We start from the raw sequence: 18500 nt of genomic DNA, 5'->3' as shown, positions 1-18500 counted from the left end.
GCTTTATTTTTGTTTTATATACTGTCTAGGGTTTTGCTTTTACAGAGAGAAAAAGCATAATTCATATATATGTAAATAGATATTCAGTATATATTACAAAACCTAAAATTGTCCTCATAGCTACCTCATTGTTTCTTGTAAGTTATTAAAATTTAAAATTCAGCAGCATCAACTGCATTTGTCCTCAGCCACTAGTCCATATAAATTCATTGCCCTTTATTTGGGACATTTATGCTACAATCATAATAATGCACTATTACAAGCAAATAAATAGAACTTGCATAATTTAAGAGAAGCCTTAAGGCTACCCTCAAATTATAAGGAATAAAATTATGAGTATAAAATATATACTGTAAAAATAATATAATTATTACAAAACCAGCAACAACAAAATATTTCTACGCTCAAAGGACTCCTTCAGAAAATTTTCTATGCTTGCCTTGTCTTCTAGAAAGTTCTATGTAAACGTATGAAAAGAATTCAAAGTATATATATATATATATATAATGGAAAATTACCTAAATTATATACTGTCCCTAGCAACAGGAACCTTCTAGAATTATTGGAATATGATACATTTTTATTTTGGCACTGAGGATAGAACCCAGAGGCATTGTATCTCCAAGCTCTACCTCCAGCCCAATTTTATTTATTTGGAAAGAGAGGTTCATTAGGTTTTCTGAGGGCCTCACTACGTTTTTGAGGCTGGCTTTGAACTTATGATTCTCCTGTGTCAGCCTCCCAAGTACTGGGATTACAAACATATGCCACTATGCCCAGCTGATGATACATTCTTTTGAGTCAAAAAGAACAAGTAAGTTGAGGTACGTAATCAGATATGAGACCAAAATATCTAAAAAAGGAAACAATTTGGATGAAAAGAAGACTGTCACTCTGTTACTATACATCAACTATAAAAGGATAATATTTTCTATTGACTTTTCTAGGCTAATGTAAATTATTAAAATACTTCAAATCTCCATTCATCTTATGTCATCTGAGACCAATTTCTTGCTCCATAGCCTCCTCATGGCATTTTTCACTTCTGCATTCCTCAGAGTGTAAATCAGAGGGTTGAGCAAAGGTGTGCCAATGGTATAAAACACAGCTATCATCTTATCCATGGGGAAGGTGGTGGCAGGCCGTGTGTATATAAATATGCAGGGAACAAAGAACAAGATGACCACGATGATGTGGGAGACGCAGGTGGAGAGGGCTTTCTTCCTGCCTTCAGCACTGTGGTTCCTCAGAGAATGCAAGATGACGACATAGGAGCACATGAGCAGGACAAAGCTCACTGTGCAAATGGCCCCACTGTTGGACACCAGGAGGAGGTTGATCACATAGGTGTCTGAGCAGGCAAGCTTCAGCAAGGGTTCCAAGTCACAGAAATAGTGGTCGATCTCATTGGGACCACAGAAAGGCAAACTCAAGGCCAGAAAAATCTGAGCTAAAGAGTGCACACAGGATCCCACCCAGGCTGCCGTCACCAGTATGCTACAGACTCGGTGGCTCATGATGGTCGTGTAGTGCAGGGGCTTACAGATGGCCACATAGCGGTCAACGGCCATTAGGATAAGGATGAAGATCTCCAGGCAGCCAAAGAAATGCAATGAAAAGACTTGAATCATGCACTCACTGAAAGAAATAGTCGTCTTCTTTAAAAGAGCATCCACAACTGTTCTAGGTGCGATGGAAGTAGAGAAGCAAGTATCAGATAAGGATAAATAGAAAAGGAAGAAGTACATGGGACTCCCAAGTGCCCGGCTGGTCTTGATGGTAACAATAATGAGCAAATTACCCAGCAATGTCCCCAAATAAAAAATAAAAAAAAAGGCAAACACTATTTTCTTCCTAAGAGGATCCTGTGTCAACCCCAGAAGAATGAATTCGGTCACATTATTGTTTAGATGCATGGTTTCATGAATGAAGAGAAGAATCAGGTGTGAAATGGTTTATCTGAAAAATATAATGGATTTCATTTATGGAATGTTTTGTGATGTTATGGAGTACTTTAATCAAGTCAATGATGGTACTGTGAGATTATGGAATATGTAAAGCAAAAATATTATTACTCATTGGGTACATTGTAGGTTTATTTTTAATAAGTTACGTGAATACTTTGTTTTTTAATGACTACTTCTTAGGGTTTTCTTATTAAATGATGATATGATTGTGATGCTCTCCAATTGAACTCTTCAAATACAACTCTTTGGAAGTTTTGGCATAATTGGCTTTGCCCTTTAATCAATGATATATTAAGAGATTTGATTGTTATTATTTTGTTAATATTTTAATATTCAAGAAATCTTGGAACTTGTATTTGTATAGTGTAGTACTTAACATTTAGAATTTTATTTCTCTTGGAGTGTCATACTATAACAAATTTTAAACCACATTCAGCTGCATAAAAATGACTATTGTACTGTATACCTCATGTTTTTAAAACTATACTTTAAACATATCTTTAAAATATTTGTACAAATGTGAATTATGTATAAATGTAATATGTTGCAGGTCTCTACATCCTTCCATAAATGCCAACTTTAGAAGAGGAGCTAGAAACGCTTATCTATTAAATGATCTTGTGCAGCATTCATGCATCTTTATGTTATTTAGTACTTATAACACACACTAAAGAACATAAATGCAGGATCTTCAGTCATTCGTAGTACCTCAAATACTGTTTCTATTTTTCTTTCTCTGTTTACTGAACATCAACCTTAAGAGCATGTAGAAGCCTCATGATAAATTTCTAAGGTAAAATGTAGTTATCTTATATAATAGTCAATGCTTTCATGATTCAATTTTTCAGTGTAAAAATTTTAGATCTCGTGTGTATGTGTTTAGTGGTTAGCACCAGCCAGTTGGTATAGGAAGAGATAATGATATTAATCCACAAGTCCCCCACTCCTGGAAACACATTTGGAAGTCAGAAATGAGATGTAGTTTAAAAAGAAATAGTAGTAGACAATTGACTTAATTCAGTGCATTTCTTTTCTGTCAAAGTTGATGATTATTTAATTTTGAAAGACCATTTCTTTTAACGAAGATCTATTTTTTTCTGAATTTGGGAAGAAATATTATTCTGAAGATTTTTTTCCAAGAATAAAACTTTCTCTCAAAACTTCCTAGTCTAGATTATATTTTAAGGGACACTCTATGCAGGTAAAAATGTAAACTGAAATGTTCAGTATTTAAATGCCACATAGAAGACTACCCTATACTATTGTCTTTCTCACCTACCGTTTGTGTAACATGAACAAATGAAAATGTGAACTGACCAAAATACATACTATGTTAAATTAAGTTGACACCACATTCTATGTATACATATTTTTCTCTCCCTTTGTAAATTTTTATCTTCATAGTCTTCAATATACCATCCTCCAATCAAAAACACTCTTGAGAAAGTATCAGATAAAATTATTTATTTTGAGATCTAAATATAAAAAAGAAATATATTTTGAATTTGGTTGTCTTAGACAAAAATATCAAACTATAAAAGTCCTGAGTCCTGACATATTAATCATTATAATATGCTCATTTTTTTCTTTATTTCTTTAAAAGGGATTTACCTTAAGTAGTGGAACTTGAAAGGTAAGTAGGCATTGAAAATAAGATGATGTAAAATTTCTACCATGCCAGGATTTCAGCCACCTTTGTTAATGTGTAAAGAAATATATATATTTATCATTTAACATTTTATTTAATGTCTATTCATACTATACATTTTATGTTTTTTAAATACATTTATTAGCTTTCTTATTTCTAGGACAAATCTATCTTTCATGAACTCTTGGAGGTATATTCTAAGATAAATTGTGAATCAAATATATGTGATTTATCATGTTTATGATTATAGGTCCGTTTTAAGTATATAATCAATACTTTCAGAATGATATTAAGTTTCAGAAATATATGTAGCCATAAAGCACATTTTTAATACTTTTATGTTTCAAATAAGCTATATTACTTTAACAACATATTTAGAATTTCTTCATAAACCCTCTTGTGGGCCCCTAAGTACATTTTAAATATTTCTATTTATTTCTATTTATTTTTATTATTATTATTTATTATTATTATTATTATTATTATTATTATTATTATTATTATATACCTGGGATTGAGCCCAAGTCATTCTACCCCTGATATATACTCCAGCCTGGTTTTATTTTATTTTTAATAGTATCTTATTTGCTGATGCTGGCCTTGATCCTGTTATCCTCCTGATTCAGACTTCCAAATGCTGGGATTATAGGTGTGCACCACCATACCTGGTTCAGGAATTAGGGTCATTTTAAGTTTATGAAGCTGCCCATGAACCTGAGATCCTCCTTTCTTAGCATCACAAGTACTGAGATTGCAAGCATGTGCCACCACATCCAACTAATAAATATTTATTGAAGTCAGTTATAATCAATTTAGGTTCAAGATGGAATGGAAGCATATTGAGGTTTTTTTACTGGATTTCATGAAATCTTTATAAAAGAAATAATGTAGAATTCAATTAGTAAAAACACATAGATGTAGAGTATCTAAACTGTTTTTCCCTGTCCCCCCCCTTCCAGGAGTGTCTTTCTATTTCAAGTTGCTTTAATCTGTCACCATCAGTACTTTTGAGAAATATTTCCAAGGTTGTCTTTAATACTTTCCCATGATAAAGGGAATTCTCACTCCTGCTCTTTACAGACTTTTTATAGTTTAAAAAATAACATTATGCCGGGCGTGGTGGCGCACGCTTGTAATCCCCGCGCTTGGGAGGCAGAGACAGGAGGATCGCGCAGGTTCGAAGCCAGCCGCGTGCGCTGGCTTAGGAGACCCTGTTTCCAAATAAAAATGTAAAAATAGGTCTGGGAGTGTAGCCCGGAGGTAGAAGGGCTTCCAGGAACCCCAGTACCACCAAAAAAAATAATAATAATAACATTACTTATTATTGCTTACTGTACAAGAATATATGACCTTATATTTACATCCTTCCTAGAAGAAAAATATTCAAAAAGTATGTGTTCTTTGAATAGAAGTATCCAAGTTCCACATCAATAGCTTCTTCAATGCAGATACCCAGTAGGGTGTTTTTAAGTCAAGAATTCTGTTTCTGAAATGTAGTAATGTTTGTCTCATTGTAATACTATTCTGATAATAAAACACATTCTCATTAATGTACTGGGTATTCCTATTGATCCCATATGATAGTGATATAAACACACAATTTATACAACAAGAAAAAAACAATGTGAAACAGCATAAAAACCCAAGAGCACGTTTAAATGACTTTGAAATTTAGCTCCACTACCTGAAGTGTAAGATGTTGTATTCTGGACAAATGCGGTACGACGGTGCATGATAATGTGAGTCTAAGACCAACACAATGGTTATTTAAAGCATTTATGTTCTTCTTATGGTTTCCTTGATTTTCATGAATCTTTAAGGATTAAAAAGACAGATCCTCCCAATGTGAATTCACATTTGTGTGGGGGGTATATATACACACATCTCTTGTTCACATCCTTTTCCAGAGAAATGTTAAAGGCTCCAATATGCACTCAAATTAACCTAGCATTTAAAATGAATTATTACTCACCACAACTCTTCGAGCAATATCAGCCAACTTTAGATGGTCAAATTGGAAAACCACAACAATAATTAGATAATGTGTTGATGTGGTAAGTAAAGAGAAGTTCTGAACTCCACCAGGCAGCAGTGTATAGATGCTACATAATGTAGAACAGTGTCTGTAGGCTCTTTTAGTCTCCCATGTCACGCAGTGCAGAGACCCCCGTGAAATCTCTGCTGTGTTTTCACGACTCTCTCTTGAACTCCACAACCTTCCTAGATTTAGCGACTTGTGTCTTCGAAGAATCTTTACGTTCACTTTACTTTTATGCAGAATTTAGCATTCCCTGTGGAAAGGTAAACATATTGTCACAGATTGTTTTATTCTGCCTCCAAATCCAAATTAATGACTGATGTAATCTCCCCTGCTTGAGCTCCTAAGTTTAACTAAATACAATGAACCCTGCTTACTAGTCAAGAGATGCCTTGGCATGAGGTCCAAAGCTCATCTTAAAATTCAAGACCATTACCCACGATTTGTATATCTGGTTGCTCCAAATGTCATAAAATTAATATTCAGTTATTCCTCTTTCTAAATGTTCTGAGACATACCAATAACACATGGAAGAAATTTGGATAAGAGCTATCACTGAAAAAGAAACTATACAAAATATTTTCAGCTGAATATATTTCTGAAGCTATGTGCACTTTTGCATATTGAATGAAAAAAGAAAATGTGGTGTATACACACATTGGAATTTTACTCAGCCATAAATAACAACCAAATTATATCATTTCTAGAAAAATGGATAGAACTAGAGACTATAAATGTTAAATGAGATCAGACAGTCCTAGAAAGTCAAGGGTTATATGTTTTCTCCCAAGTGTGAAAGTTAGTGAGAAAATAGATAACAAAGGGGACTTCAGATAAATGAAGAGAAAGAACAATAGAATAGTGGAAAGATTTTGGGGAAGAAAAATGGGATGGAGATAAAGGAGAATTGATGAAATAAACAGTTCAACTAAAGTTATGTCCACATATAAAAGTATCACTATTAATCTCAGTAACATGTATGGGAAGGGAGGAACAGTAAGTGAGGTAAAATGTAGAGAGAAATACACCAAGTGTATGTGACTGTATCTTTCCATCACTTTGAATTTCACTATGAGTTATAATTACAATGCACCAATAAATTATCTTTCTCTTGTTTTATGCAGCATTTAGCCATAAAATATTGTCATGTTTGCTCCGAACTATTATGATTCAACTTTTCAAATGAAGTCTTGAAAATGTGTCAACTAAAAATTACACTTTTGTAATACCATTTAGGAAACATGCAAGTAGTAATAATTCTTTATTGGGATACACAACATTCTATTCAAAACTACCCATTGGAGGTAAAAATATGTTGGCATTCTGCAGAAGCTTTGCCAATATCATTGTCTTCATTAACCTTTTATTTTTCTAGTACTTATGGCACCTAGTGCATATATATCCTGCCTGGCAAACTATGACAAAACACTAATGAACCATTCTATATTCTGTCACCTAAAAAATGAAAATCGTGGTGATTCTTAAGTTATCAATGCACGGCTCTCTTTTGGCATATCATCAGTGATGGCTTTCTCGTGCCTGTCGCATGTAAAATGTTACTTGAGGGCAAAAGATCTTTTTTTCTCTGAAAAGTTGTTTTCATCCATTTATTCTCTATATTAACATTAATTTAAGAAACCACTTTGGGTTTATCTCTTTCTTTCTCAGAAAGTGGCAATAGTATAGTCATGAGATTTGTGGAATTAAGTTGGAAAGTTGAGCTGGATTATTTTGTAATGATGCCTCTTTGTATGCAACAGTGGACATGATTTATCACTCACCTGTTAAAGGACTCTCCGAAGTAGTGTCAAAGGTATCCGTCCATCCTTTGTTGATAGTAGCCTTTTCATAGAAAAGTTGGGATAATAAAGGTCTTCTCTGTATTCTAAGGAGAATAGTTTAAGACATAATGACATAAGACATTGGTATCCAAGAGAGTATCATTCCCTAAGGATTCCCTTTCTTTTTAGTTGTCACCTTCCAAACTGTAATAAACTTAACTTTCAGTTGTTCTACTTTGACTATAAAAATAGCAAGTGGCTCCTCTTTATGATAATTAAACAAATGGAAAAAATATTTTCATGCATCAGGTGATTCAGGTTGATCAAAGGTACCACAGGGGGGAAAATTACCAATAGATAATGAAGACAATAGCAAATAAAAAGTAAGAAAATGTATAGTTTTATTTGTAAAAAAGTAGTGTAAAATCATGACATGATTCTAATCCCCTTTTCTTGTCCTCTATTGCTGCCCCATTCTGCATTAGAAGATTAACTTTCTAAGTCTTATAATTTATTGTCAAGTACAATCCAGGAATATCAGTGTTATACTGAGAAACTAGAGGTCCTATGCTTTGAGCTCCAGGCATCCCCACTACAGAACAACAGATTTATTGCAAATATTTTAATGATTAATAAACATACTGATATTTGATTGAAAAGTAACTTTTAAATGAATTTCGACATGTTTCATTAGTGAAAAGGTACCCAGTATTTACTGAGTACTTTCTAAATACTATGTTTTTTGCTTATCACTTTGTATAAGTTATATCTTCATTAAGAAACTTGCTCATATTACATACTTAGTAAATTCAATATAAAGATCTGAGTCAAGCCTGATGACGTACTTCTGTAACCCCAATACATGGGAGATTGACTGTAGTTTCACAGCAAGCAGATGGTAATTTAGACAGATGCTGTTCAAAAATAGAAAGTTATTCTAATAACAAACTGTGTAGGTATAGCTCAGAGGTAGAAACTTCCCTCTGAGTATTTAATAATAATAATAATAATAATAATAATAATAAATAAATTATCTATACTGATTATTTTATTCCATGTTTTTGCTATTTCCAAACCATTCCCTTATATCATCTTCAATTAAAAACCAAGAAGTACTAAAAAGAATGATGATGAAAGTGATGTCTGTTGACTGAGAAATTCTGTATCAGATTGAACAGTTTAGAACTGATAGTACATAAATAAGTCATATTCAGGTAGCCATGGTATATACAAGAATAAAAGATGTTTGGTAGACCTCTGAATGTTCTTTAAAGTATAAAGTTCAAAACAGAGATATCAAATTAGCTTTACTAATTACTTATAAATATAAATTTAAATCATGAGATTGGGTGAAAACATCTGAAAATGAGATATTGGAGTAGTTAACCAATATCTATCCAATAAGTATACTTATTGGATTATCCAATAAGTATAAATTGTAAATTATATCATTTCTTTATTTTTTTCCTTTTTATAATGAAAAAATTACTACAAATTACAATCAATTTATTTTTAACAAATGGGCCAAAAACATACACTAGAAAAAAGATAGTCAATTCAACAAATGATGTTGGGCAAAACTGGTTAACCATATGCAGAAAAATGAAAATAAACCCCACTTTCTCACCCTGCATAAGAGTCAATTAAAAATAGATTAAAGATATGAAAACCAGATCACAGACCTTGAAACTCCTTGAAGAGGGCATAGGTCCAACATTCCAAAACATAGGCACAGGTAAAAACTTTCTCAACAAGCACCCAAAAGAATAAGAAATTAAAAGGAGGATCAATACATGGGATTTTATGAAACTGAAGAGGTTCTGTATAGCAAAGGAAACTATCAGAAACCTCAACAGAGAGCATACAGAATTGGAGAAAAATTTTGCCAACAATTTCTATGAGAGAGGACTAATATCTAGAATATACAGAGAACTCAAGAAACTCAGTACTAAGAAAACAAAAGACCCTCCAAAAAGCTAAATAATAAAAAAAATGGAATGAGGAGAGAAAAAAATGGTGATGGTGGGACGCAGTACATCTCAGTAGCTGTAACAAACAAAAATCAATTACCAAGAAGGCAGCTCCTTGAAAAGGAAAACAAGCAGAGAAATATTTATGAATGAAAACACAAAATAGGGAACCACAATAGAATAATATCCAAAACTCAGATGGAGAGACCCACAGTAAGGAGCCAGAGCACGTGACTGATCTTGTGTGGCAGCCGGCGCCATCTTGGGCCACCAGCCTGAGCCAACTGCTGGCTCCACAGCCCCAAGAAATTCCAGCAAGTAAACTTGAAGTACAGAAAGTGGTGGCAAAGCTCCAACATTGTTTTTTTTTTTTGCAAAGATAAAGCAAAGGATACTCTTTGATTTATTCAAATATATATATATATATATATATATATATATATATATATATATATATTTTTTTTTTTTTTTTTTTGGGAAGATAATCTTTTTTTAACAATTTTTTATTGAACATAAATAGTATACATTTAAACTATATTTGGTGCCCTCTCCTCCCCCCCCCTGTTTTCCCTTCCCCCCTCCCACCAATGGTTGTCCAGGTTAACCATGTCTTATTCATAATTTTACACATGTTCAGATGTAGACTCTCATTAATCAAGATCAGCCTTTCTCCTCTCCTATCTTTCCATTCAAACTTTGCTGGTATTTCCCCTCCATTATCTGGAGTCCCACTGGTATCCTTTGTGTTTCCTAGTTTGGGCATATTAACAAAACAAACAACCCAATCAAGAAATGGGCAAATGAAATAAATAGACACTTCACAAAAGAAGAGATACAAAGGGCCAATAGATACATGAAAAGATGTTCTTCATCACTGGCCATCAGGGAGATGCAAGTCAAAACTACACTGAGATTCCATCTAACCCCAGTCAGAGTGGCAAGCATAAAGAAATCAAACAACAACAAATGCTGGCGAGGATGTGGGGAAAGAGGAACTCTTTTACACTGTTGGTGGGAATGCAAACTAGTTCAACCACTATGGAGATCTGTGTGGAGATTCCTAAGAAAGGTGGGAATAGATCCACCATATGATCCAGCTATACCACTCCTGGGTATCTTTCCAAAGGGGCTGAATTCAGAGAAATACAGCAACATATGCATACCTATGTTCATAGCAGCACAGTTTGTAATAGCCAAAATATGGAACCAACCCAGATCACCATCAACAGATGAATGGATAGCAAAACTGTGGGAAATACACACAATGGAATTCTATTCAGCCATAAAGAAGAACAAAATTATATCATTTGCAAGAAGATGGAAAGCCCTGGAGAACATTATGTTAAGTGAGATCAGCCAAGCACAGAAGGAGAAGGTACATATGTTTCCTCTAATATGCCCAAGCTCCAACATTATAAATGACCAATACCATGGTTCAGGGATAGAAGAAAAGACCCAAAGGCCCCTGTGCTTACCAGAAGCTGACACCCACAGGGATGGACTGTGCCCTCCAGAGACCCGGGCACACAGGACAGCAAGGTAGCCTCGCTCCTCAGTGGATGACTACCCAGTGCAGTCGCAGGGATCCTGGTGGGCTAAGATCTGGCAGCCCACCACTGAGGTGGTCGAGTTAGAACATACAGACACAGAAAAGGCCCATAGTGCCCAGGGCGCAGTACCAGCACAGGGTCACAGGGGGTCACTACAAGATTATACTGGACACCCTTCACTGGTGTGGGCAAGGAGGTGCAGGCTGGGACGCTCAGAGTCCAGGCCTAGGAAGCACAGAACCCAGGCCCGGAAAGTGCAGATTGAGGGCCTGAAAGAACAGAGCTAGAGTTCTAAAAGTGCAGAGCACAGGGCCAGAGATCACAGACCCCAGGGTGGAAAGCATGGATCCCAGGGCCAGAGCACAGAACGCAGGGTGGGAATGCATGAAGAACAGGGCCGAGATGGGGGAGCCAAGGGCCTGAGAGCGCAGCGCCCAGGGCTAGAAAACTCAGAATCTTGCACCTACATGCAACTAATTTACAGTGAAATCATCGCCTTGACACCTAAATACAAAGCAGTCAGAGTAGAGAGAGGAGCACAAACATTCATAAAGTAGGTCCAAAACCCAACATCAGGTTATGGAGCAAATGAGAAATATTGGAACATACTCCAGAAGCTTCTACAGTGAACAGACATTTTACGGGCCCTGTATATGTAAATTAGCAGTACTGATTTTTTTCTTGTTTTATGTCTTTGATTTGCTCCTACAACCATTAGTTTTTGTTGTTTGTTTTGTTATTATATGTATTTTTTGTTTCCTTTTTCTCGCACCGGGCATGGTGGTGCACGCTTGAAATCCAAGTACTTGGGAGGCTGAGACAGGAGGATCCAAGTTCGTGGGCAGCCTAAGGTACTTAGGCTCTCTGCAACTTAGTGAGACCCTGTCTCAAAAAAACAGGCTAGGGGTGTAGCTCAGAGGTAGAATGTCCCTGGTTTCTATCCCCAGCATCACATACAAAAAAAAAGAAAAAAAAAAAGAAAAAGAAAAATACACTGTTTTTCTTACTGTATCTCCTTGTTTTATACTCATAATTATTTCATATCTCCATATCGAAACACTCTGTACTAACTACAAGATTCTAATATATCACCATCTCTCATTCTCAAGCAGACACTACCTTATTATATTTAAATTCTTAACTTAATCACATCCTCTACTTTACCCTACTCCTGTACCCATCACTCCAGCTCTTCCCCCCTCACCTGACCCTCACCATTGAAAAAAAAAAAAAACACAGTTCATTCAAACCCAAAAGCACAATTAACAGTATACAGAAGAATTACAACAGGATCTAAACATTAAGCAACTATGGGACAGTATGAAATGTCCTAACTTACAGATAAAGGGCATTTAAGAAGAGTTAGAGGCACAGACAAAGGTATCCATAATCTCTTCAGAAAAATAATTTCAGATAATTTTCCAAACATGGAAAGAGACTTGTACATCCATGTACAAGAGACATACAGAACACCATTTAGGTAAGATCAAAGAAGGACCAACAATCAAATGACCAACATAGAGGATAAGGAAAGAAACATAAAAGCAGTGAGAACAAAAGAACGAGTGACAGTCAGGAGCAAAACAATAAAAATCACTCCAGACTTTACAACCCAAGTCAGGAATGCCAGGAGAGACTGACATGAAGTAATCCAGACCCTGGAAGAAAACAACTTCCAACCAAAACTGCTATATCCAGCAAGGTTATTATTTAAAATCAATGAAGAAATAAAAATGTTTTAAGATAAGCGGAATCTCAAAAATTTATGAATACTAAGCCAGTAGTAGAGAAAATACTTAAATAAATAAATCATAGAGATGAAAAAAGAAGCAAATTCAGAATCAGAGAAGAGATGAATTTGATCAGTGGGGAACTAAGCAAAGAAGAAATAACATTGTATCAAAGAGATTATAGAATACAAAATGACAGGGAAAATATCATATCTCAATAATAATGCTGAACTTCAAAATGCTTAACTCACCAGTTAAAATACATAGACTGGCAATGTGGATGAAAAACCATAATCCAAAGTTATGCTACTTGCAAGAAACTCACCTTACAGCCAAAAATATTCATAGGCTAAAAGTGAGATGGTTGAAAAAGACATAACATGATGCTAATGGAGAACCAAAGAAGAGCAGGGATGGCCAAAATATGGAACCAACCTAGGTCCCCATCAACAGATGAACAGATTGCAAAATTATGGGAAATACACACAATGGAATATTACTCAGCAACAAAGAAGAACAAAATCATATCATTTGTAAGAAGATGGAAAGACCTGGAGAACATTATGATAATGAGATTAGCCAAGCACAGAAAGAAAAGGGACATATGTTTTTTTCTAATATGCTCAAACTAAGAAGTATTAGGGCTACCAGATGGTCTCCGGATAATGGAGGGGAAACCTCAGCAAACCCAGAAAGGAGGAGTAGGGGAGGAAGAAGGCTAAGGTTAATAAATGGAAAAGCTACATTTCAATATGTGTATACATGTGAATATAACATTGTTTATCTGGACAGTCAGTATTGGGAGGGAGGGAAAAGCGGGAAGTGGGGCAAGGTGGAAGAAAACCAAAGACAGTGTGAATATATGCCACTGTCAACATAATCCACATTATGATGTGAGACTATAGTCCACCAATAAAATAAAAAGAAGAAATACAAATAGCCAATACATGTATAAAAAGTTCAATATCATTAGCAGTCAAAGAGATGCAAATCAAAATTACCCTGAGATTTCACCTAACTCCAAGTAGAATGGAAACCATTCAAAACATAAACAACAACAAATGCTGGAGAGGATATGGAGAAGTGAAAACTCTAATGCATTGTTGGTGGGACTGAAAATTAATGCAACCACTTTAGAAAACAGTATGAAGGAGCCTCAGAAGACTAGGAATAAATATATCATATGATCCAGCAATACCACATCTGGTTATCTACCCCAAAGAATGGAGACTAAACTACTAAACTACTGCATAGATATCTATATTCATAGCTGCAAAATTCACAATTACCATACTATGGAACCAGCCAAAATGTGGAGCAACATATGAATGGATTTCACAACTATGTACGTAATGGAATTTTACTCAGTCATAAAGAAAATCAAAATTATGTAATTTGTGGGGAAATGGATGAAACTGGATTAGGCCATTAAAAATGCAGGAACAGGAGTTACACTAGCAAGATGGCAGAACTGGATGTTCCAACCCACTTTCTTCAACATATATATATAGTTTAAACAATATGTACAATACAATTATGAGTATTTTAGAATCAAAATACATAGTTGCAGCACCTCAGATGAACTTTGGACTAGAAATGTCTACATTTGGAGGCTTTTCAAGTTCAAAGAAAAAGCCATTTCATTTTGTTCTTGGCTGGCTCCCCCTCTTCCATTTTAGCCCAGCCCAAACAAACAGTATTTAATGTCTTCTTTCTATATTTTTCCACTTTGTTTCTTTTTTAAAATTTTTTATTGGTGCATTGTAGTCATACATCTCAATGGAGTACAAGATAGTAGAGGCATACATGCACACATCACCAGTTAGCTCTCATCCAATTCCAACCCCATTCCCTCCTCCCTTCCTCCTTATGTTTGGCTTAGTGATTGACTCTGATATGTTTATTTATTTACATCCTGTACATTACACTCCTCTACCATCCCCCTCAGTTAGGTCACCTTATTTGCTCATCTATAGTTTCTCCTTCTTTGTCTGGAGTTCCTCCTATGACCCATTTTCTCCCTAGCTTCCACATATTAGGGAGAACATCCAATTTCTTATTTTTTGTGACTGACTAATCTCACTTAGCATAATGCTCTCCAGTTCCATCCATTTCCCTGTAAATGACGTAATTGTGTTTTTCTTTATGGTTGAGTTAAATTTCATTGTGTACATATCTCATAGTTTTGTCATCCATTCATTTGTTGATGGACATTTTGGCTGGTTCCATAGTTTGGAAATTGTGAATTGTGTGGCTGTGGATATAGGTACAAATGCATTAGTCTAGTAGTTTGGTTTCTATTCTTTTGGGTAGATACCCAGAAGTAGTAAGTTTATTCCTATTATTCTAAGGATCTTCCATACAGTTTTCCAAAGTGGTTGCACTAATTTGCAATCCCCCCAACAATGTAATAGAGTTCCTATTTCTCTACCTCCTTGCCAGCATTTTTTGTTGTTTGTGTTTCGAATGATTGCCATTTTAGTTGAAGTTAAGTGAAATCTCAGGATAACATGACTTGTTTCAAAATAAAAAATAAAATATGGTGCCGAGATTACTTCCTCCTCCTCGGCATCTGCGTGAAGATTTCCCATGCAGGAAATTGGTGAAAGCTTAAAGTAAGCGAAGCCCCAAGGGAAGTGTTGTCTCTGGCCAAAGTACTCCCCCACTCTTAGATATTCTTTCATAACTATTATTCTTTTGGTAATGATTCTTTTAACTTTCCACATGAATTGCTCCAGTGATTTAAGATCAGGACTGTGGGAGAAACTGAGTCCGTGGAAAATTTTCTAGTAATTTGTCTAAGCCTCTAAACGCCCTCAGCTTTGCTCAAATGGTAATAAAATCTAGTCAGAATTCAGATACTGTGGAAACATTCCTGCTATAGCAATTAACAAATGCAGAATTCCTCCCTATCTTTGACCTTCATTCTAATCATTACAATAGAGCCAAGGGCTAGGAGGAATCTTGACCTTTGCACCTAGTTATAGCACTGCCTGGAAACAGGACAACACCACCTGGTTAAAATAGTTATGACAGAATGAAAGACATATAATAAAAACTTCATGTTGTTTTTTGGGCCCTGTTTCTATTTTAAGTGTTTAATAGGGTAAAACGTTCAGACAGAAGATGGTATTGCAGACAAAATCCAGCAGACATCCATCGAAATCCTCTAAATCATCATAAATGTACATGGATTTCCCTACGCCAACTACATGTATGAAAGCTGGAATCTCCGACTTTGTCCCCATTCAGCTCAAAGGAGGTTGCTAGATAGAGAAGGATATTGGCCTAAGCCCTAGGAATAAAAGGTTCCGAAAGGGTTAAAGAAAACTCTTAAAAACTGAATTCTTCAAGTGATTTTGGGTGTGACTTTTGTTCCTCTGGAATTTGCTCACTAAAAGCCTCTGCAGCTGCAAGGCCAAAGGGGCTGACTTGAAGCACAAGACCCACCTGCAGGGTCATGGAACTGATTTCAATCACAAAGACCTGTGATGTCACAGGCCTTACTTTTGTCTTGTTCAGGGTTGGTGATTTACATGTATATCTCACTATTGTATTTTGGGTGTTTGCACTTTTCAGACTAGGGAATCATGGGGAAATAGGGAAATATAAAAAATCTTGTGTCTAGAATAAAGTGATCGATTGCACAAGAGGCATTGATCCATGTCAGATTTTTTCCCACGCCGTGAACAGGAACTAAAGGAGTTTATTTCAAAAAAGGGAAAAAATCGCTGCAGATAAGTGGCTGCAGAACTACCACCTAAACCTTTGTCCACCTTTCTGAGATAATTCAGTCACAAACAGACTCAGCGGCCATCCCGATTGAGCCAGTCTGTCGCAATAGGGCTATGATTGTCTTTCCTTTATTAATATTGCCTATTTTATCTTATATAAATTATGAAAAACTGTCTCTATAAAGAAATTGGTATATTTTATTTATGCTACTAAATTTGTGGGGAAAGATTTTGTATATCTTTTATCTTTTCAATATCTGGGATATGTAGAGATAGTCAGTTTTTATTTCCAATATTATAAATTTGTTTTCTTTATTTTTTCTTAGTTTTCCTACTTTTAGTTATCAACTGTATTAACTTCTCAAAGAACCGGCTTTGATTTTGCTGATGTTCTCTATTAATTTTTGTTTTATACATCATCGATTTCTGCTTCAATTAATATTATTTATATCCTTCAACTCACTTTGAATTTAATTTGCCATTATTTTTCAGTTTTCTAATGTAGAAAGTCTTAGTAATTATTTTAGATATCTCTTCTATTATAATTTTCTTCTATTAATTTGACTCTTCAAAACTATATTTTAAACATTTTTATAAATATTGTATCATGTATCCCAAGAGCAAAAGGAAACAAAAGAGGAAATAAGTTTAAAATAGCATAACACATGAAAAGCTTCTGATTAAAAAGATGTAACTTTTCAAACACAAGCTAGCATTAAGCAAAATATACAGTCTTGATACACTGAATTACTTCCTTTGCTCTGAATTTTTTCGGGAGGAAGCTCAATACTTTGTTGAAACTGCACTAAGGGTTTAAATACAGAAAACTACAGATTTGTGATAGATACACATTGAGAAAGTTGTGATTGTATAAATATCTTTCTTCTTATCAAACCAGTGTGTAGACAGAGGTGTGACGTGTAGTTCACAATCACTAATGCCCTTTTAGCTCTCAGGGAAAAAAATGAGCCAGACTTAAGATTTTTAAGGAAGCTACTTATCTAGGGCCAGAAACTTCCGGGGTCCAGCCCTAGCAAGAGTCGAGGTTCCTGTGTTGGTGAGAGGAGAGCCGAGGTCGAATGACGAGATCAGGTTCAAACTTCTCCATTTTATTTAGGATTTGTTACAATTTTTATAGTTTCTTTTTTGGCAGAAAAGCAAGGGCATAGCCATGCAAGCAGGAACTCCAAGGACAGGAAAAGTTTTATTTTTATAGAGTTCAGGGAAAGGGTGCCAGACATTTAAATAATCAGAGTATGCTTTGTCTTACTTCACAAGGCTGACTTAAACTGAATCTTATACATTGGCCCAAACTAAGGTCAGTTTGAACTTAATGTTTGGCTCAAACTTTATCCTTGGGAAAAAATCTTTGCTGCCTGAGTCTCTCACAAGCCACTGCCCATCAGTTTTAGTTATAATGCTTATACATAAAATTCCAATTATACATATTGATCCAAATAATCCTAAAATAATTTTCTGAAGAAAGAAATGCTAGACATACTCCATGGGGGATCTATGCTGTTGCAGATCCCCTGATCGAGCTTCCTCAAGATCTGCATGAGATGCTGTAGCAAGAAACACAACTAATAAATAAGGAAATAAAATAAAATTATATTATAAGGCAACAGGGTAGTCAGGAAACAGCATGCCCGAAAAGGAAAAGAATCATAAGGAGAAAGTGTCTCTACACAAGAGTTGATCTATATTCTATTTAGCTCTGAAACAACAGCCCATACCTTGAAATTAGTAGTGTATCAATTAGAAAATTTAAGGGAAGCCGGGCATGTTGGCACACGCTTTTAATCCCCATGCTTGGGAGGCAGAGACAGGAGGATCACACAGGTTCAAAGCCAGCCATGCTGGCTTAAGAGACCCTGTATCCAAAAATAAAAAATAGGTCTGGGAGTGAATCCCGGAGGTAGAAGGGCTTCCAGGAACCCCATTACCACCAAAAAAAATTTAAGAACCCAGAAAATTCTATAGTGATAGTATTTTTATTACACAATATCAAATTTGATTATATTTGATATCTGTACTTATTTAATCACATCATGAAGACAAGCAATCAAACCAGTCACTAAT

The 18500-nt window shown here is 35.3% G+C and overlaps 1 protein-coding gene across 1 annotated transcript; it reads right to left on the bottom strand.

Moving 5' to 3' along the window:
• Positions 1 to 983: 983 nt before the first annotated feature.
• LOC308265583 (olfactory receptor 4C16-like) lies at positions 984 to 1916 on the bottom strand (the record flags this gene model as incomplete). Its single annotated transcript, XM_080699366.1, has 1 exon — positions 984 to 1916. The coding sequence occupies one exon, from the start codon at positions 1914 to 1916 to the stop codon at positions 984 to 986; it is 933 nt and encodes a 310-aa protein (XP_080555492.1).
• Between the last annotated feature and the right edge of the window lie 16584 nt (positions 1917 to 18500).

Source organism: Muscardinus avellanarius, assembly GCF_963383645.1.
Source record: "Muscardinus avellanarius genome assembly, chromosome: 1".
Classification (NCBI taxonomy): domain Eukaryota; kingdom Metazoa; phylum Chordata; class Mammalia; order Rodentia; family Gliridae; genus Muscardinus; species Muscardinus avellanarius.
Note: the sequence above shows the minus strand (reverse complement) of the source record. Positions and strands in the feature narration are given on the sequence as shown.